Source organism: Bufo gargarizans, chromosome 2 (genome assembly GCF_014858855.1).
Source record: "Bufo gargarizans isolate SCDJY-AF-19 chromosome 2, ASM1485885v1, whole genome shotgun sequence".
Lineage (NCBI taxonomy): Eukaryota > Metazoa > Chordata > Amphibia > Anura > Bufonidae > Bufo > Bufo gargarizans.
In genome coordinates, this window is record NC_058081.1 from 277,746,510 (window position 1) to 277,769,467 (window position 22,958).

The 22,958-nt window shown below is 38.5% G+C and overlaps 1 protein-coding gene across 10 annotated transcripts in view; it reads right to left on the bottom strand.

The window, feature by feature from the left end:
- The window catches only part of FOXP2 (forkhead box P2), a 260,732-nt gene that overhangs the window by 20,449 nt on the left and 217,325 nt on the right, over window positions 1–22,958 (bottom strand). For 7 of the 10 annotated variants that reach the window (XM_044280306.1, XM_044280310.1, XM_044280309.1 and 4 more), the window contains exons 15-17: window positions 21,871–21,940; window positions 20,758–20,921; window positions 966–1,055 (exon numbers count right to left, since the gene is read on the bottom strand). In XM_044280306.1, the coding sequence (XP_044136241.1) occupies window positions 966–1,055; window positions 20,758–20,921; window positions 21,871–21,940 (324 nt within the window). The remainder of the gene's footprint in view (window positions 1–965; window positions 1,056–20,757; window positions 20,922–21,870; window positions 21,941–22,958) is intronic. The other 3 variants (XM_044280312.1, XM_044280313.1, XM_044280311.1) reach the window with 1 other exon arrangement.

Sequence of the window (22,958 nt, forward strand, 5' to 3'; positions counted from 1 at the left end):
CTTATTGCATACTAGTGTGCGAAGGTTTAATAGCTGCATGATCCTAGCTATGTATCAGTATATACATAACAGTACATGGTAAAGGTGTGAACTGTGGACGAACAACCCAAGGCTACTTTCACACTAGCGTTTTTGCTGGATCCGGCAGGGTTCAGCAAAAATGCTTTCATTTCTGATAATACATCCATCTACATCCATTATGAACAGATCCGGTTTTCTTATCTTAAACATAGCCAAGATGGATCCGTCATGAATTCCACTGAAAGTCAATGGGGGACGGATACAGTTTCGATTGTGCAAGATTGTATCAGAGAAAACTGATCTGTCCCCATTGACTTGCATTAGGGGGCATGACGGATCCGTTTTGCTCCGCATCCCAGGACAGAAAGCAAACTGCAGCATTCCAGTATGACATTGGAACGGAATGCATTTTGGAGCGTTCTGTTGAGTTACGTTTTGTTCCCATTGATAATGAAGCGTTTTTTTCCGGTATTGAGACCCTATGATGGATCTCAATTTCCTGGAAAATATTAATGCTAGTGTGAAAGTAGCCTAAGTAAGTGATCCTACACAACTAGACATTTTTGGATAACAGTATATAGCCTAGTATATCAATAAGAAAAATTGCTGAATCAGTTGTAATAATTCTGAAATTAATAAAACTTATACACAAACAAACAACGGTTAATGAATACATTTTACATTTGATGACATAGGCTATTAATGTGACCATTTAGAAAATTCTTTTTGAAGTAGCAGCCTATGATCAAGGCGATATGATAGTTTATTACAGTAAAGTACATTGTGTTGTACTCTAGATACAATTGTGATCTCTTAAAATTAAAGCTCAAACAAAATCGCATTTTCTGCACATGCAAAATATTATTTTGTAAAGCCTTGATTAATTTGCTGCTATCATTAATTCCCTCCTACCCCATAATCACATTAAAGCATAATAGGCTCACCGTTGTAGGCACTGGAACAATCTCAAAGTGGAATGACAGGGGACTGGAATGATCCTTTTGTCAAGAGGAGTGACAAGGAACTTGAATGATCTGAAAGTGCAACAACAGGGGACTGGAACAATGTAAAAAAGGAAAAGATACAGCAATAGCTATGACCCAAACTAAGAAGAGTAAGAAACAGTGAAAGTCAAAGACAAAAAAGAAAACTGGAATGATTCTAAACAGACAAGGCATGGAATTCCAAGAGTGTATGTATCAAAAACATTAGCAAACACAGAGTAAAGCATGTAAGAGAGGAGATGTGCAATGGATGACTTCCATACTGATGTACTAAAGGAAAAGGCTAAAATGTCATTTAAAACACACAGTATCTCTATATATCTGTTCAACAACTATAATAGATGGTGAAATACAAAAATATAGTGTAGTATACTTTACTATATTACAGTGCTTTAGCAAGGTAATGTTGAAATTCACACACAGCAGATTTTGTGCAGATAATTCTGCGACTATTTCATTCATTTGAATAGAACTTGCAATCTGAAGAAATTGCCTCATTGTTGGCAGATGGGCTCACACAATTTGATCAGAATGTGTGGTAAGAAGCTCAGATGTCTGATTGACTATGTATAGTAAATTCAGAAGCAATGCAGTTCTAAATAATGTATACATGATTTGATCCATAATTCATAATAATCCATATATTAAATGTTTGCACGTGTAGTATTTGTTTGCTTTTTTGCACCATAAATCCAAATGGGGTTTGTGAACATTCTAGGGGAGATTTATCACTGTCAATGCTTTTGCGGTGCAATAGTCAGAAACTAGTGTGCACACCATATTTGTGCCATAATTGGAGACTTTTTAAACTTTTAGCAACTTTTCTAAAGTGGCGATTAAAGGGGTTTGGCTTAGCGAGTTTGGCTTAGTGAGAGTGTTGGAAAGCCACGTGCCCTACCATATTTATAATAATTTTTGGAAGAAACTTTTGTTAGTTATAGCTCAAGTCTACATCAGCCTAGATTTGAATTTCTGATGCATAGAGAGGCAGAGATGCTCCTAATTTATTTTGAGGCTTCTGCCCTCTTAATAAATTAGGCATATCTCATTTTGACACACAGGAAATTAAGAATGGCATAGGAATTGCCAGTCTTGATAAATGCTCTGCTACTCCATGTTCAGGCTACAGAAACAAACCATTTTGTTCTCCTGCCAACATTTCTGTAACAAGTCTGCCACAATATACAATAACAGACTTCAACAGCAATACTATCACAAAAATCTTAGGTATGGGGTATGCTTTACTAATAAAAAATAAATAAAAAATACTCTCCATATTGATGACTTCAAGAACAGCAGTTTAGATTACGGTATATGATTCCACACTATGGTAAAAAAGCCCAAACTCATGCATAGAGAAACGGTGGTGTTTTCCATCAATTACTATGGACGATCTGATGACTCATTTTTTTTATCACGGCAAAATTCTACAAAGATCAAATATTTATTTGGTTGAAAGTATGGCAGATACATAGTCCCACCTAAAACACATGCATACAATGTGGGATCTCTTGTGGACTCTTCTCTCTGCAAGGGGATGTGCTAGAATAGTACTAATAATTATAGGCTGCCGCATGGCCATCAAGTTAAGAACTACTTTTATAGCAGAATTCAGTAAAAAATAAAGTAGACTATAGCCGAGCATCTCAGGATCCATAAATCATGGCTTCATGCAAGTAGTTACAACATGTTTTAGGCAACTTCCGTGTCCTTATTAATGGCAGTATCAGTACCTGGTACCTGTTACAGTACTGCCTGTTTCTTGAATAAAGTCCCGATTCATGGATCCTGATTGACTATTTTCTTCTTTAGTTTTCAATGTTCACAAGCAGAGTAAGTGCAGCACAGATAATGGGAGCGCAGAAATTAGTGACCTTTATACAAACTCTTATACTTAGGAATTATACTACCTACATCTCCAATGATATGGTTAGATGGCTCTTAAACTGCAGGGGGAATGGATCCCATTTATTTAATACATGCATATCTAAGTAAATGCAAGACTATGGTCACATGACATCATACACATTTTATATACACTGCCAGTCCCAAACAAACAAAAAAAGTCGCCACCAAAAATATTTTTTGGGGACCGCTTTTAGCTTTGATTACAGCACACATTCACTGTGGCATTGTTTCAATAAGCTTCTGCAATGTCACAAGATTTATTTCCATTTAGTGTTGCATTCATTTTTCACCAAGATCTTGCATTGATGATGTAGAGTCTGACTGCTGCGCAAAGCCCTCTCCAGCACATCCCAAAGATTCTCAATGGGGTTAAGGTCTGGACTCTGTGGTGGCCAATCCATGTGTGAAACGGATGTCTTATGCTCCCTGAACCACTTTCACAATTTGAGCCTGATGAATCCTAGCATTGTCATCTTGGAATATACCCGTGCCATCAGGGGAGAAAGAAATCCATTGATGGAATAACCTGGTCATTCAGTATGTTCAGGTAGTCAGCTGACCTAATTCTTAGAGCACATACTGTTGCTGGTCCTAGACCTGACCAACGTTTAAGTGATCGTCGATCACGATCATTCAGGATTCTTTCCCGCCACATTTCTTCCTCAAATACGATGGGTCCCCTTTCCAGTTTTTAATAATGCGTTGGACAGTTCTTAACCCAATTTTAGTAGTTTCTGCAATCTCCTTAGATGTTTTCTCTGCTTGATGCATGCCAAACAGACTAACATCTTTTCCATGACTATGAGATGTGTCTTTTGACATGGTTATTTAAGAAATGAGAAGCAACTAATTGCACCAGTTGGGGTTAAATAACTTGTTGCCAGCTGAAAGATAATTGCCCATGAAGTCATTATCCAATAGGAGGCTCATAACTATTTGCTTAGTTAAATCTAGATGACAACTTTTTTTTGGACAGGCAGTGTATGTCCATATTACAAGGTAAAAGAACGAATTGTATGATGATTGTGCTGTTAAATGCCTATGGAGTACATGAGCAAGTTATCATCATAAAGGAATGGTGCTTCTTTGCGTTTGGACCTTTTAGATAAAGCATGTTTAAATGTAGTACATAACCAATTAACCAATTTCTACTGACTAATGACATATACCTGCTTATAAAAACGTGTCTTTTAGATCACAATAAGCTGTAATTTGTTCCACAATTTTGCGCAAATTATTAGGGAATTTATATCATAGCGTATTGAGTAGATAATCTATATTTAATCCTGATAGTCTGCAATAACAGAGAAGCAGGGATGAAATTCAGGAACATCACTTGTGAAAGAACATAGAGGGTAAGGGACAACATTGTTTCCACAATTGCATATCATACCACTATTAGATTGCTTTCATATAAAAAAAAAAATATGGGAGGGCTAGCCTTATAAGCATTGAGAAGCAATTCAAAGCAATCATAGTGTGTTGGCAAAAGAAAGCATTATCGCACACAACCAGATCATCTTAGTCTCATAATACTTCATCTTTTTCTCAATAGGATGAAGAAAGAAAAGTGTCAGAATGTACAAACATCAAAAATTGTGGCAGGAAGAAAAGTACAAAAATAATTTCAATCAGCAGAGGCTGCTAACCAAAGACATATTAAAGAAATCTTAAAATGAGAACATGTGAAGCAATTAAAAAAAGATATCTGACCATCTAAGATTGTAATATTAAAAAAAATGGAATGTAATTTTATGTGAGAATAAATAATGATTGTCAGCAGGAGAAAATAAGAAAACAAGATTATGCTAGTGAGAAGAAGTTCCCCTAACATGCACGTCTAAAATGAGGCCAAAGAAATTATTACTATGTAATATATGGCAGCAACAATATTGACCTATCTACCTCAAGGATTTAAGTCCTTCAACATTAGTCAAATCCTAAAATGTTCCCACAGTCAGATATTACTATTTTACCTCTGTATATAAAAATTTGAATTTGGTATATCAGTTGAACGCTATCACACTAGATACTGGAGGTGGCAAATCAATTCTAAAATTTGACCCAAATTTGTTAGACTGGTTAAAAACTGAATTTTGTGTGTTTCAATTTAATGAGAAAGACTTTTCCATTCACTATATGCACTTTTTATCTGGGTAGAATTTCTTCGGACCACAGTCAAATCAAATTTCTACCACATGCCAGACCATCTCGTATTACAAGTCTTCCATTATGGTCAATGCTTCAAGTATGCACGCATGCTTGATTCTTCCATATGATATTGCCATGTTCCCATTTTTTTTTTTTTTTATTCAATCGATTGAACATTAAGATTCTGATGTACATCATTCTCAACCCCTAAAAATTTAACTATTATTGACGCGTTAAATGCAGAAAGGTACACTTATTCTGTTTAACCCTTTTAAACATGGTGTCCGCTTGCCATAGCTGTCAATTTTATGCTGTTTTGCATAGCATACACCTGGGCTAATGTCTGCAATCAGCAGTAGTGCCAATAGACATTTAACCCCTCAGATATCATGATGAATTGTGTATATTGCATCTGAGACGGCATTCCCCATCTATTCATTGCAATCTATTGCAGACTCAATCTAATATTTAAAGCTTAAATGGATGGATTGGCTCACTCTGTCAATCACAACACAAGGGTGCTCCCCCTAAAAAAGATATCCCCAATCTTTCAGAGTAATTAAATACGTTTGACCCCGGCGTCTTAATCACTGCTTATCCTGTCCCAACAATCCACTCGTCAGTTGAAAAGAACGGACAAGAACCCAGACCCCCTATGCTGTAACACGTGGGACGCCACGCTAAGCACGGAGGATCGGGTATTGTACCACATCAGAACAGTGAGTAATGTGGTTACATTAAGTACGGTTTAACAGCAGTTTCAGGGACATGTGCTGTGAAGAAACCCTACTATAAAGACTGTTCATGCCAATACATTTACCGGCCACACAGGTGCGGCAATACTAGACCATACACCAGCTACACAGTGCGGTTTAACAGCAAAGCAAGCTATATAAGCTGTGAAGACATTTATGGTCAGGATTGGATATAACCACTGACCATAGTTAGAACTTTGAATAGAGGCAGTGCGCCTCCATCTTTGCGCATTTGAAACACAACAAGTCTGTACCATCTAGTCCATTTTAAATTGTTACACAGATATTTATAATTTCTATGCATTTTAAATATCTATGTATACATTCATGTGAAAATTGAGGATCCTCATTTTATATTTTTATATATAGTGTGGTGTTAATAAAATAATTGTTACACTTACGTATTGGCTGGGCTTCCATGTGATTTCCAGGTGCAGGTGTGCCCCTCACGCTATTTAATTTCTCAATCTAATATTTAGCTTTTTATAGTTACCTAGGGTGACAAAACTAATTGAAAAAAGTTTTGTAAAATGTAAAAAAATAAAAAATAAAAATCACAAAAAACACCCAAACATCATAGGCATCTATGTATTCCAAAATGCCTGTACTAATAAAATATAAAAATATTTAATCCATATGACAAATGCCAGGGCATAGACAAGCCACAGTCACCATCTTCCGCTTTAACACGGATTGTCTTTGTGAGAAATGATGGAAAATGAAAAACTGTATTTGGGAGTGAGAAGCCTGCTGGTATAGGGTATTCCAGAGCGGAAACAATTACATTATTTTATAGAATAGTATCATCCAGCTAGAGACATGAAAACTAAATAGGGGTAAATTTACTATTAGATTAACGTCTGTTTGTTGGAGTAAAAATGTCACAACATATTTTGAGGTAAAGTTTGTGACTTTCGCCTTGGTACGCCACTTTTCTTAGTGTTCTATGTTTAGGGAATATGTTTAGTATTCTATGTCTAGGGAATGGTTTAACACTGGTTTTAGTGTTGTCAAATTTAAAAAATAAATATTCGCAACCTATGCCAGGCAGACCTCTGGTGTATTTTTTATGAGTCATACAAGACAACGCAGTTGCACCAAATACATGAAAACTATGCATGATTTCATAGATTTGGCTCAACCAGACAATGCAAGACCAGACTTAAAAGTGACATAAAAATGAGTGGATCCATCCTTGTACTTATGCTATTTTTACTTACACATATATTCACTCCATTCATGCGGTCTACTTTTAGAGCTCTGTATTGCTGATATGAATGTATAGCAGTTGATTTGCAAATTATTTGCATCTCATTATTAATTATGTTCGTTTTTAGTTGTGCTTTCATTTATAAGATATGCTAGACAAGGTCTTCATCACAACTTGTGCTAGTTTATTCTGCCTACCATAATGATTAACTTCTTACTTTTATGTTAGGATTGGTTCACATCTGCGTGGTAGCTTCATTCATAGCCTCCATCACACATTCTGTTAAAACTGGTGGACAAAATAGTGCAGCACTATTTTGCCTGCCCTATGACATACAACCAATGGACCCCATTACAGTCGAAGGAGTCAGTCACCATTCATGTCCATCATGCAATGGATTCAGCATTTATCCTATGTCTGTTATGCAGTTTCTATAATGGAGCTGAACCATGGAAATGAGAATGCAGATGAGAATACATGCCTCATTCCCATGTCAGAGTTCGGTCAGTGATTTTCAGATAAACCAGGTACAACTCTAAACACAGAACAGGTGCATATCTTTCCCTTATACCTTATCTTTGTCTAGCTCCAATCCTGGTTTTGGCTCACAATCACTCATGGAAATCACTAACCAAAACATTGACGAGTGAATGAGGCATTAGTGTTTCTTGCCCCAGAAAATCAAGTAAATATAGGAAAAACAATAAAAAAAAACGGGCTGATGATTACGTGAAGGCTTTCATTATGACAGTGATAAACTCATACCAAGAGCCCTAAACACATGTTTGACTCCTCAAAGAGACAGAAACTAATAAGCTGCAAATAACCATTACTGTCAAATGTAAGACTGTAGTTAAGCTGTCAGAACTAGACAGCAGCGGGCATATGTCAGCAGCGATAACTGCTATAAAACTGCGATAATATAAAAATAGGAAAAATAACGTTAAATATATTAGGACATACAGTTAACAGGAACTTATTGTTGTTTTATAGTCATTCACATATGCTCTTGGCTCTATTTAGTATGGCAGTTTTGCACTGTATTTTCCTCCTCTGGTAAAACTACCTCTACTCAGTGCTGAACACCACAAGACACAAAGAGTGATATATGCATTCAGTGGTTGCTGCCTTGTCACATGTCATCAGGAGAGATGACTATTCAACTGCTTTTAAATTGCGGAAAGTGTAGTGAAATGACACTACTGTGGTCCCCACTGCATAGTTTGAGTGCTGCCACTGCCATTATCGTCTGTCTGTTAAATATACTCATATACAGTGCTGGCTGTCTACACTAACAGATGTACAGACTCAAGAGACAATAGTTTACATACTTCTATTACAAGATTCCAAGCCAAATTCTCGCACTTACAGATACAAGAAGGCAGAGAAGCAACTTCATTCATTTCATGCTTAGTTGCGTTTTATGGCATTTGTACAATACAGTGCAAGCATTACTTTTGGCAAGAAAGCCAGCTATAAATGTCCTCTGATATAGAATGATACAACTTTGTTGCATTGTTCCATAGTATATCATAAAGCTAATAGGGGTTGGTATACTGTTTGTTAGGCCTCATGCACACGACCGTTGTTTTGGTCCGTATCAGAGCCGCAGTTTTTGCGCCTTGGATGCGGACCCATTCACTTCAATGGGGCCACAAAAGATGCTGTCTGCATCCGTTGCTCCGTTCCGTGGCCCCGCCCAAAAAATTATAACCTGTCCTATTCTTGTCTGTTTTGCAGACAAGAATAGGCAGTTATATTAATAGCTGTCCGTGCTGTTCCGCAAATTGTGGAACGCACATGGACGCCATCTGTGTTTTGCGCACCGCAAAACACACAACGGTCGTGTGCGTGTAGCCGAAAATAGAAACTCTACCACAGAAACCATGGCTACAGCAGCATAGGTGTGTGCATTAATTCTACACAACCATATCCTTTTATATTTGAGAACTGATCTCTTTTAAATCGTGATGTCTGCATATACACTCCTCAATATCGAAATTCCAACACCAAAAAGAACAAGCTGTAATATTGTATAAATAAATGAAGCAGCAAGTGTCACTAAGGCCTCATGCACACAACTGTTTTGCGTTTGAGATCCGCAAAAACACAGATGGCGTCCGTGTGTGTTCCGCAATTTTCAGAACGGCACAGACAGCCTTCAATATAACTGCCTATTCTTGCCGCAAAGGAACATCTTTTGCGGCCCCATTGAAGTGAATGGGTCCGCATCCGAGCCGCCAAAACTGCGACTCTGATACGGACCAAAACAACGGCCGTGTGCATGAGGCCTAAGACCTGCAAATGCTTACATTTTCAAGCACCTAGCTCCAATCTGTGGTATGTGGGAGGGGCAACTTTTTTAGCCACATGAAACCTCAAAAATCAGATCAAGATACGTAAAATTGTTGTGTGATGCCCCCTGTTTGGCAACATACAAATTATCTCCACTTGTCTCACTTGTGTGATCCCTGAACTGAGAGACCTTGGTTTATCACTCCACACCTAGGCCAATATTTCACCACTGTTGAACACTGTGTGTCCCAATGGTTGGAGAACAAAAACAAACTGTAATGACAACAAGTGGAGCACAGAGGTGAACCTCTGCAGAAATGCATCATCTGCTTTATGATAGCCGAGATTAGTCTAGAGACCAAGAGGACAATGCCATGAAGAGGCCTTTACAAGAAAATGTCACACTGGTCTTACTTCCGGGATTAGGTCGGGACAGCATAATGTATGCCAGCTGAATCCCTCTAGTCTTCATTTCAAGTATACTAAGGCTACTTTCAGACTTGCGGCCTGCAAATGGACAGCATTTGTAGATGGATCCGGATGCAGATCAATCTCACAAATGCATTGCAAGAACGGATCTGTCTCTCCGGTTGTCATACGGACAAACAAATCCATTAAAAAAAATATCACATTTTTACCGGTCTGCGCATTCCGGTATTTTTAATGCTGGATCTGGCACTAAAACATTTTCAATGTAAATTAATGCCGGATCCGGCATTCCAGCAACTGATCCGGAATTTTGGACGGAGAGAATACCGCAGCATGCTCTATTTCCTCAATCAAAAATGCCGTTCAGTGACTGAACCGAAGACATCCTGAATGGATTTCTCTATGCATGGGAATGAAACTGATCAGTTATTTTCTGGTATTGAGCCCCTGTGACGGAACTCAGTGCCAGAAAAGAAAAACGTTAGTGTGAAAGTACCCTAACAACTCAGCATTACATTGATTTGGTCATGGAACCAGTGGTATGGACATCCCCATGTGTGCATGTTGCTCACATCAAGCACATCTGGGACATCATCGGTCAGCAATTGTAAAGGGAGCTGCCAGCAGCCCAAGTGCATTCAACGTGGCAGGACATTCCTCAGACAACCATTAATAACCGATTTTATAGCATGCAAGCTTGTCTAAGTGTGTTTGTTTCTGAGTGTGGCACTTTTACTCAATACCGAATAAATAGAGATGTTTTGAATTTAGTTTCAATTTTTTATCATTTGCTTATCATTAACATGGCTATTAATCTTGTAATTTCCATGATTCCACTACTTTTCCTTCTTGGTATGCTAAAAAGCATAGTACTCCTCCTGCAGTCAATGGTGTGAAGGAAAACTGGACTAGTTGCCCACACCAACCAATCAGATTCCACCTTTTATTTTTCAAAGCTCCTTTGGCAAATGAAAGGATCAAGATGATTTCTAAACGCAACTTCGTTTTCCTTTCCACCACTTTTAATAAATCCCCTTATGTGCTAAATTATCACAGCAGCTAAAATTATTAAACTGAGCATATTATAAAATTAAAGGACACTTAGGTTTAAAGGGCATCTGTCACCCCCCATTTAGCAATTTTCAGTATCGGACATTAGCTATTTGCTAATGTCAGTTGAGTCCATATATATTACTCTTGCATCTCTTTGTGCTGTAATTTCTTAAAAAAATCATACTTTTATAATATGCTAGCTACTTCACTACCAGCAACTTAGGCGGTTACTTGCTGGTAGCCGCCGCATCCTCGGACTATAAGCACGCCCCCTCCTCTACTTGATAGACAGAGCCAGCGAGCGCTCCCCTCCTCCCGTTGGCCCTGTCTGCCCATGAAATCCCACACCTGCGCCATACCGGTCCTCATTCGGCGCAGGCGCTCTGAGAGAGGGACGCTCGCTTGCCCGCTCCTCCTGACGCTGATGACGTCAGCTTACATCCGGAAGAGTGGCCTTCTCTCACAGCGCCTGCGCCGAATGAGGACCGGTACGGTGCAGGCGTGGGATTTCATGGGCAGACAGGACCAACGGGAGGAGGAGAGCGCTCGCTGGCCCTGTCTATCAAGTGGAGGAGGGGGGATGTTTATAGTCCGAGGATGCGGCGGCTAAGCGCAAGTAACAGCCCAAGTTGCTGGTAGTGAAGTAATTAGCATATTATAAAAGTATGATTTTTAAAGAAAGAAAGCACAGAGAGATGCAGGAGTAATATATATATGGACTCAACTGACATTAGCAAATAGCTAATGTCCGATACTGAAAATGGCTAAATGGGGGGTGACAGAAGCCCTTTAATAATATTCATTATCATTCACAGAGACATACATTGTTGTTTTATGCTCAATTCAAATGAATTCTGAGATAAAAATAAATAAAAAATTTCTCAGGATGTTGTATTATAGATATAAGGAGAAAACCTGTGTAAAGTGCAAAGTCATATAACCCCCCCCCAACCAAAAAAAATTCTACATCTGATGCATTATATTCACACTGCCCAATGCTTTACTATATAAAAATAAACATCCTAAGTAAATATTAATATTAAAAGTACACCTTCACTTAAACCTGAAAGCTCCATTTCACTCCATCCCAAATATGATCACAGTGATACGGTAAATAGCAATGTGAGCTGCTGTATGTGGGGTCCTCATACTATATAACTTGCTGCTTTAACTGCAGCAAGTGTCAGAAAAATCATTTTTTATGATGTTTATACCTATAAAGGACCTACTTGTCGGTAAGTTACTTCACCCTCTAGATTACAAGCTAAACCAGTCCTTCAGTTTAAGAACCCTACATAGAGCAGCGCTGATCTCACCCTCCTGACTCCTTTCAGTATAACTTCAAAAAGAAATGGAAGATATTGAGCTCAACTCCAGTTAAACTTAAAGTGACCCTCTAGTAAAAAGCTGAAAATGAGCTGCTTGGGAACCTGTGTAGGAAAACTCAACACTCACTCAGAATTAATTCCTATATAGGTTCCCTGGCAGCTCATGATAACCATTGCTTGGGACCTGAGCAGGCAGTTGCAGTGATGGAACCACCCTCATGAAGTCTCCCAAGGATTTTTGACCAGGTAAGTATAAAACACCTGGTTTTGGTTTGAGAACCTTCCTTCCAGGAGAAACTGCACTTTCATCTTTTTTTCCACGGCTTCCAATTGAGTTTTTAAGCATTTGGAAATTAAATTCTATAGCTGGTGATTTATGAAAAAGAGAACAAACATATTCTAAGATACCAATGAAATAGAAACATTTCAGTCTGGGCTTACAGTTTTCTTCCTCTGAACATATAGTAGCAGTAGGCTTGCCATGGAGTTCATTTATAAGAAATGAGTACACATGCTTTACATAAGCTTTCGTCTAAGGCATATTGAAAAAAAAAAAACACACGCTTGTTTGCAATGCATTCAGTCTTACCCCTTGTTTGCTCTTTAATTTTTTATTGTTCAGTAATTCATACACAAAGAAAGCATTAACATACCCAAGAGAACTCTTAAAAGTGAAAAATAACAGTTGGATGCCTCTAGCAAACCATTGCCTGGTTCATAGTCTAATGCTCTAGAAACAAGAACTTTTCTCAGAATTGATCACTTTTCTTGTTTTAGAGGGAAATGCTCTCCAGAGCTTATATCCATCTTTCTTTTACTCCAGGTTTTATTACTTCTTTTGTAATATTTAACACATCTAAAGACACCTTCAGAAGACAAATCTTTAATTTTAAGGATTTAATGGTCTACGACAAGGTGTAATAACTGAAGTATCTAAGTTTGTCATGTGCAAATGTAATAATAAATGAATTATGGAGAATGACTTGCATTAAGATAGCAAAGGTTAAATGCATGATCATACTATGGATTGTAGAGTCTCTTCCATATCATGCATGCTTTTACAACATTAGCCAATGGGGCTTAGTTATATTATATATTTTTTAAACTATTTCCCTATGGGTTATCCATAGAAACTCCCAGGAACTACATTGTTCTACTTGTAATGAGTTATATATTTTATTTAATTTGTTTGTTCTTGGCTAGTTTAATGCCTTAAGCAGATTTATAATAAGAAAAAATCCAATCTCCCTATATATTTTAATTGCTGTCCCTGAAGCTTCGCAGGTTTAATTGCCTGGAGTCTTCTAACAAATTATTGCATACATATCTTTTCAAAAATTCATTTCAGATGGTGGTGTAAGTGACTATATCTGATCAGAGATGAAGGAGGTAGCACTTACAAAATCTGCAATGAAAAATAGATGCTTCTGTTTTGGCTTAAGAGGTAAACTCAAAACTCTTAGAATGCACTGATTAGATTTCCTTACATTGGTAGGGGTACCCTATTTCTAATTCCATGTTGGTAGGGGCTATAAACTACATTGCCTAGCATCTTCCTAAAGCAACTTGAGTGGCAGGAGTCTATGATGTGCATTATTAAGTTTTATTATTGAATTACAAGTAAAAGCAATCATATTGCATCACTTTATTGTTTTAGCCAGAGCTGAAATGTAAAAATTGCCATTGAAACAAACCAGAGTCTTAAAAGAAGTGTTCTATGTTTCACCCACCATCAACTCATGGGTGCTGACTAGGGTTGAGTGAATCAAAGTATCCGAAGTGGACTTCAATCCAAATTTCATCATGCACCATGCAAGAATTCACGCGGGATCTACAATCAAGATGTCCGTGGCAGGCTTTTCGCGCTCAAATGGATAAGGTGAGTATAACGTTTTTGTAAACTTCGCTCAACACTATTGCTAATCTAGAGGATTGTAAATGGATGGCAGGGTTATATGACTGGTCTAAAGCTGGTCAGACACTTAAGATAGCTGTCAGACAAACACATGTCCCCAGGGTCAGACTGGCCCATTAGAGTACAGAGGATACTCAGGTGGGCCCAGTGTCTGAAGCCACAGTGGGCCCCAAAAGCCCAGGAGAAAAATATCATTTGGAGCTGCAGTTGAGCTATTAGATTTCATTGATGATATGGGGATTGAGCGCCGAGAATACTTTTCTCTGGAGGGCCCAAGGAACCCCTGTCTGACACTAGATATCCTCTCTGGCCCTCCATACACATGCTCAATCAGTTTGGCTAAGCATTAATGTGTTCTGAACCTAAGAATCAGACATGTTGTAATACAACTGCCCAATCCATCTCTCCCATGTGCAGTCAGGGGAGAGTCATATTCATTAGATGGTCAACCAATCCTGTTAAAGCCAATGGGTTTGGCACGCATTAATTATGTATACAGCCAGCTAAAGTGACATACTGGTCCCTGCAAAATGGCTGCATCCACCTTTCATATAGTATGATTAGTTTCCTATTGCCACCCACCTCTGACTACAGTAGGTTAGCAGAAAGTAACTGGGGACTCATTTATATTATAGACATGAAGAGAAATCATGAAATGTACTCCCAGATTTTAATATTTGTATGGCTGTAGGTTTCTGTTTCCTCTGGTTGTTTAAGGGCAAAAATCTTTGTCTATTAAAATGTGTTGACTAAAAAAAAATAAATAAAATAATAATATTATATGTTTTGAACCATATTTGACTTATTGTGTCCTGTGTTCAGAAATAAAAAAAACATATACAACCCTGCAAATACACATATTGTACAATAGCTTTAAGCATCTATATGATTATGACTAATAACCATAGAGCTGGGCACAGGCAATTGCCTAAACAGAACTCTTATATCACCTCATTATTAGGATAAAGCCTTAAAACAATATCTCCAAGGTCCGCGTTGTACAATTTAGTAAACAGGAAAGTACCACATTTGACATCACTGATTAAGGCCAGGCATTTCCAACACTTCATACACATTTCTGAAATCCACAATGCATCAATTTTTAATAATTCCACTCTCTCTGCTCCATTAAAAAGATGGTAGGGGAAAGATTTTAGAGTAATTAATGATATAGTTAGCTGCTAAATATTAATAGGAATCGTAGTTCTGCATAAAATATAACATATAAACCTTGCCAATACAGACACACCAGTAATTAAAGTTGAATATGTAATTATGCTGATTTATAAGACAGAATAAAAGTTACACTTTTCCAGGCTCTATGTAAACCATGGGTAATAGTTAAAGTTGTATTTTATGGTTTTAATAAAAGGGCAATGCACTTAATTTAGTGCACATTCAGAGCTGGTTTGAAGATCATAATCAGTCAGATAATGACTATGTACATTCCAGGGTACTTTTATAGATATTGGCTCAATAAGGAGGATTTTCTGCTTTTGCGTCGCTCACAGTTATAGCTAGGGATGAGCGAATCGACTTTGGATGAAACATCCATAGTCGGATAGCATAATACTGTGTTTGAATACTGTACGGAACGAGTTCTCCATACAGTATTAGAATGTATTGGCTCCTATGAGCCGAAGTTATTACTTTGCAAAGTCTCAAAATCATTCAAACAAAGTATTCAAACAAAGTATTATGCAAATCGACTTGGATGTTTTATACGAAGTTAATTCGCTCATCCCTAGCTACAACTGTGAGCGAAGCGCTCCGTACAGTATTCAAACGAAGTATTATGCAAATCGACTTTGGATGTTTCATACGAAGTCGATTCGCTCATCCCTAGTTATAGCATCAGGATGTTAATAAATATAATGTGTCCTTTCAGGATCAAATGTAGAAAATATGCATATGGGTTTTTAGATATTGATGTGAACCTGTATATGATGTGTAAAGCGCAATAAAATAAATCTAAAATTGATTTTATTTAAAGGGGGATTTGATATTGATGGCCTATCTTCAGGATAGGCCATCAATATCTGAGCTGCAGAGGTCCACCAAGATTTCACTAGCTGTATATCCATTTATTATCTGTGTCATTACAAAGAACCTGTCACCACAAAATTCAATGCAGTCTTCAGACAGCAAGAGTTTTCTAAGCAGATTGAGATAATGTTTTATGGGAATAGATTCAATAAAACTTGTAACTTATACATTTATATCACTGCTTTTTCTAACTTAAAACCACCCCCGCAAAGTGTTCTCAGTACACATTGGAAGTAGTGTTAGTGACTGACAGCTATCTATGTACAGTATACACACATACACAGTGAAAACTATCAATCACTGATAATACCTCCCCTGTGTACAACTATCAGTGACTAACAGTTATATGTATACACAATTACACAGAGAATGCTATCAGCCACTGATATCACCTCCTCTGTGTACAACCATCAGTGACTGACAGCTATCTCTGTATACACACTTACACAGAGAATGCTATCAATCAATGATAACACCTCCTCGGTGTACAACAATCATTGATTGACAGCTTTCTATATATAGTAGCACCTGGTCCCAAATGAACATTGCAGCGGGATTGAGCGAACCCCAAAATCAAATGAAACTGTTGATGAAGGCGCATTAGCTGAAACACGTCCCTTGTATACCCGATGTACTGTATGGAGTACAATTAAAGTACAGACTTTGAAGCAAGTAACAATTGCCAGGATTCTTCTTTCAGCTATCTATGTATACACACTTAAAGGGGTATTATCATCTTAATGATCACTGTTAAATCTGTTAATGATTTAACAGTGATCATTTTTCTAAATATATTTAATTAACAAATCCCCACCCCTTAGAAAAAAAAATAAACCTATACTTACCTGACTGTTGTCTTCCGTCTCCCCTGGATATGGCCACCACTCTTCTCAGGAATCGCGGTGGCCGCGCGTGCGCAGACATCTTCTTTTCTTCTCCCGGCTGGCCGCGCGCTGTACTGAACGCGCATGCGTGTACTCGGCGTGCGCGTTCAGTACAGCGTGCGGCCCGGCCGGGAGAAGACATCAATGAAGATGGAGCCCGCCCCCTGCCGACACCAGGAAGTGGACGGCGCGCCGGGAGCAGGTAAGTATAAACCTGCGTCTTGAGAAAACCCCTTTAAACAGAGAATGCTATCAATCACTGATAACACCTTTCCTGTGTAGAGCTATTAGTGACTGACAGCCATCTATGTATACACATACACAGATAATGCTATCAGTCACTGATAAGACCACCCCTGTGGGCAGCTCTAAGTACATAGAGAGGTGTTATCGGTGATTGACATCTATCTTTGTTCACAAACTTACACAGCGAATGCTATTAATCACTGATAACACCTCCCCATGTACCACTATTAGTGACTGACAGTTATCTATGTATACAGACTTACACATAGAATGCTATCAGTCACTGATAACACCTTCCTTGTGTACAGTTATCAGTGACTGACAGCTATCTCTGAATACACACTTACACAAGGAATGCTATAAATCACTGATAACACCTTCCCATGTACCACTACTAGTGACTGACAGTTATCTATGTATACAGACTTATACATAGCATGCTTTCAATCACTAATAGTACTGTGAACTCTTCACAGGAGTGGTCTTAAGTTAGAAAGAACAGACATATAAATGTATACGTTACAAATGTTATTGAATATTTTCCAAAATGATATATCAATCTTCTCAGCTCCGCCTACTCTATAACATGATGCCTGCAAATTACATTGTATTTTGTGGTGATAGGTTCCCTCTAACACATGGTTAATGGCAATAAATTCTATCAAAACATATTTAATATAAGATTTAGGAGACATTTCGCCAATTATGTGCTAAAGGTCTCCAAGTATTACTTCTGTACATATATTAGTGAGTATTCCCTATTATACTATAACAGCTCCCCTCTCTTTTACATCTACAGTATATGTCCTAATGGAGAAAAGGGTGGTGTAAAGCAAACATCCCTATGCTGATTTCTGCATGAGCAAGATAATATGGGAAGCAAGGTGGCTCAGTGGGGCAGCACAGTGGCTCAGTGGTTAGCACTGGTGCCTTGCAGAGCTGGGGCCCTAGATTTGAATCCTACCAAGGACAACATCTTTATGGAGTTTGTATGCTCTCCCCGTGTTTGCGTGGGTTTCCTCCGGGTTCTCGGGTTTCCTCCCACACTCCAAAAACATACTGATAAGGAACTTATGTTTTGATCCCCATTGTGGACAGTTGGATGCTAATGTCTGTAAAGTGCTGCGGAATATAGTAGCGCTATATAAGTGCATAAAATAAATAAATATTAATTCTCCAGAATTGAGTTTATTACAGAAATTTTATGGAGTGCAGAAGGGGCAATAGCCCTGGGCCCTTTGTCACCTGCTTCCCCTCCAACACTACCCTTTGATGGGAGTTTCAGAAGCCAGACAATTGAGTGTCACCAATATAAGAGTAATAGAGGATTACTATAGCGTCTATATTATAAATAATCCTGTAGCCAGCAGCTCATCAAGGGAGGACAACTTAACAGCTTTGTACACCGTCAGGGTCATTTTTTTAATGATTCGATTTTACTTACTTTGGGCTAAAAAACATTTTTTCAATTGGTCTTTATTAAAAATATTGAGCCGTTCTGTCAAAAAGGGTTAACTGTTTTTCTGGCTGTGTGAATCCTACTTTTACTTTTAATTTTTGTCATCATCTAATAACCCTTATCTCTAAATTTGTAAAAGGTCAAAAACGCTAATTTAAGCCATACTCTTATCAGTAAGATAAGGATTGAGCTTTAATGAGTGTTTATAATGTCAAAGAGCAGAGATAAGTAGCCTGTCAGCTCCCTGCCTGACAGAAGAGAGAGAAAATTCCGATCATACTAACAGAGCATCTCAACTCTGTATAGCAAAAAGGACTCCATATTTTTAATCAAGACCAACTGAAGAAATTATTTTTACCTCATGATGATGACAATGCAATAATAAGAAAATACCCCCAAAGGTGTATATACCCTTTAAGTTACCTATAATTGGATATTAACATATAGCAATTGCCACCAATAACAGTGGAGGCGTTCACTCCCTTAGTTCGATGATCCAGGAGCCTCCAAAAACCTTGACCAGGCTGCCCTCTATGTAGCATATTTTTTTCTGATAATTATGGGGCCATGGTTATAAGTGCTAGTTTATTACAGTAAATGCATACCTGGTGTACAAGCTTGCACCTATATAGCTGCAATGAATACATAGTGTAGGAACAAAATTACAAATGTTTCAGATTAAAAAAAAAATATGTTTGATACCTAGATCCCATTTAATTATTTGTTTCTGTAGTTTAACTTACCTAAATGGCCTGTTAGCGTCAGAGGTTATGCAGGCTGTGAAGTGGAGCACCATGATGCAACGGCATACATATGACAATGTAGCGAGTATGTTTGTAAAATTAAAGGGAGTCTGTTTTGAGGAGCAGCTGTAATAAACCAAGGGCAGTGACACATAGGCTTAGCTTACCTGACTGAAACAATGTCTTGATGCCTCCATTGTGCCAAAATAAGACTTTTAATAAATGATGATTGATCAGGTCAGACATTAGAAGGAAACGTGTAAGAAAAATAGATTTTAAAAATTTTCTGTGTATTTTAAGAGTAAATAAAGTATATATTTTCCATATATCACCTGAGTGCCAGCCCTGTGTTCATGCACCAACACAATGGATGGAGGTGAGCTGATTCAATTTGTATTATTAGGCATTAGATACTTCATCTTGCCTGCTACTACACATTGGTACATTCGCAGTAGAGCACTGAATCTCTACTGGGACAAATCAAGCCTACTCTGCATGTGCCAAGGCGCTTGTGCAAGAAGAGAGGACAAGAGGACATATCTAATGACTGGCCCTTTCAATCAACATTTAGAGAGTGGCTGAAGGAGGGGATATTTGATGTGCTGAGGGCAGCATAAACTCCCTCTGTGCACTGAACTGCTAATTTGCATAATGATTCAAAGGGTTATTTCAGTACAACGGAGGCATGGATTTAGGAAGCAAAGACAGAGCTTGCTTCCAGTTAGATAAGTCTATTTGTCATTGCCCTGGTTTATTAGAGCTGCTCCTGATGACGGGCTTCCTTTATGTAGTAAATCCTAATTTTTGTGTTCATTTTAGTTAAGAAGCTCTTTATTTGGCCTAACTATATACGTGTATTAACTTACCATTTATTTTCACCATCAAAGGACTAATTTTGTCAGCTTATTTTACATTAGTATAGACAGAGGTCGGCAAAGCTTTGACTCTTCATGTTGTTTAAGGGTACGACCACATGGAGCGGTCGTGATATGGCCGGGTTGTGGCCATGGTCTAGTCATGGACCGCACTTCCAATTAGCTGCTGCCTTTAATTTAACTAATGAAGACCGCACTATATAGCCAGCCTTCATTGTTAATGGCCGCGCGGTAATGAAGGTACCACGCGACCATTAACAATGAAGAGTGACTATGCAGTGTGGTCTTCATTAGTTAAATGAAAGGCAGCTGCAGCTAATTGACCGCACAGTTCTTGAACGCAGCACGGCTGCTCCATGTAGCCGTACCATAGCTGTTTTTTTTTTGTTTTGTTATCTAGGTAAAATAAAATGTGAAGTTCAGGATTGCACTTACATGTGTGGTTGTGGAGAGCAGCCTGGACTGCTGTTTCCATTGCTGTCAATATGATCCAGTGCACCATTGAGGTCTTCATGTACTGCTTGTAGTAAGCCGGTGGATGCATTGTTGATCAAACCTGTGTTACTCAGCAAAGGTAAACTGCTTTCTGCCAGAGCAGCCTAAAGGGAAACAAAAGAAGTGTTAACCATTGTATTGCTCCTAGAGAGGAGTGAATTTTTTGAAACTTTGAGTCTGATTTACACAGTTCCAGCAGCAAGTCTTAGAAAAGTTGCACGACCAAAAACATTTGTGCAAATTGTCTGGAACTTGCAGTTACACAAATATTTTAGAGATGCCAAAAGTTAAATGCAAGTCACAATCTTCATGTTTCATGACACATGTCACTGTGTGGCCCCGTGTAACCTGCATGTTCATTTCTGAAAATGATGGCCTTTCAAATCTGGTGTAACATATTTTGGTTGTGGAAGAGAAATGGAGAAACATTTCCCATGGATACTAGCTTACCAAATGTATCATACATATCTAGCCACCTAAATCTATCAATGTAAAAACGAAAAAAAGTTTCTGGCCAGGTGAAGACAAGAATGAAAGTGTTAACACACACTGAACATTCTTCTATGAAAATGTTATGACTTTCAGACATGAGGGTAAAACAAGTTATAACATTGCTGGCCACCTATTAGAGAAAAATCATTAGAAGTCATTATCTTCTAGGTTACAAAACTTGGGCATTTTGGATCATTTATGTTTTCTGCTTTGGAAAGAGCTGACAATATCCATACGATTTCCAATCGTGGAAATCTTTAATTTGCCTACAATACTTTAAAATAATGTTATTACCCCAACTAGATTGTTTAATTCACAGAGAGGCAGAGGAAGACGAACAGTCATTTACTTTGTGGGAAATAGGAGTGTTCCAGGACTTGCCACAGGGTGTCCTTCTTGCCACTTCACATCAAAAGCAATAGCATTCCAGCCAGTGTGTATGCATTCCTCTTTCTAAGCTACATAACGGTATCAAGGGAAACTACTGAAGAACACTGCAAAGACCTATCTAATAAACACAGTCTTAGAAGAAAATAATACAAATCAAATTCATTGTCCTACCTGTAAACTTGCATTAAGAGCTGCTCCATAGCCAAGGCTGGTAGGTATGTTTTTTACTAATGTAGGACTACTGCAAAAAATAAATAATAATAATAATAAATAGATGATAATACTTAAACATATCACTGATTTATATTACATATGTAGTAGTACCCATTACAGGAGGGATAGCACCTACTTATTTGTCCACTGCAAGTGTCTATAAAACAATGTATGCAGCTATGCAAATGCACTCCAAGATTACCTAAGCTCTTACAAATGCCTCCACTACTATTAAAGGGGCTCTCTGGGTTCATAGTAATCATGGTCTATCCTCTAGATAGGCCATCAATATCAGATCGATGGGGGTTTCGATTCATGATTAGAGATAAGCAAATTATTCAGAAATTCGATTAGGCTGATTCACCAAATTTTACAAAAACATTTGTTTGTAAGTAGTTGGTGCAATGACAGGGAGCAGCGATTGTGGGGCTCCCCATCATTGTACCCCTCAGATGCCATGTTCATACATGATTGCGGCATCTGATATAAATAACAGAGTGTACAATTAAAAGAGAAAAATCATACTTACCTAGTCCATTTGCTCGTGACGGGACGGCCACCACCATCTTGCTTGAAGATAAAGCACGAAATCTCACTGGGTCATGATGATGTCATACTCCCATACAGCCCGTCCCGAGCAAATGGATCAGCTAAGGCTACTTTCACACTAGCGTTCGGGTGTCCGCTCGTGAGCTCCGTTTGAAGGGGCTCACGAGCGGACCCGAACGCAGCCGTCCAGCCCTGATGCAGTCTGAATGGAGCGGATCCGCTCAGACTGCATCAGTCTGGCGGCGTTCAGCCTCCGCTCCGCTCGCCTCCGCACGGACAGGCGGACAGCCACAATATGGCTCAATCTTCAAGCGGATCCGTCCCCCATTAACTTTACATTGAAAGTCTGGACGGATCCGTCCGAGACTATTTTCACACTTAGCTTTTTTTTGCCATTTTAATGCAGACGGATCCGTTCTGAACGGAGCCACCGTCTGCATTAATATGAGCGGATCCGTTCAGAACGGATCCGCCCGAACGCTAGTGTGAAAGTAGCC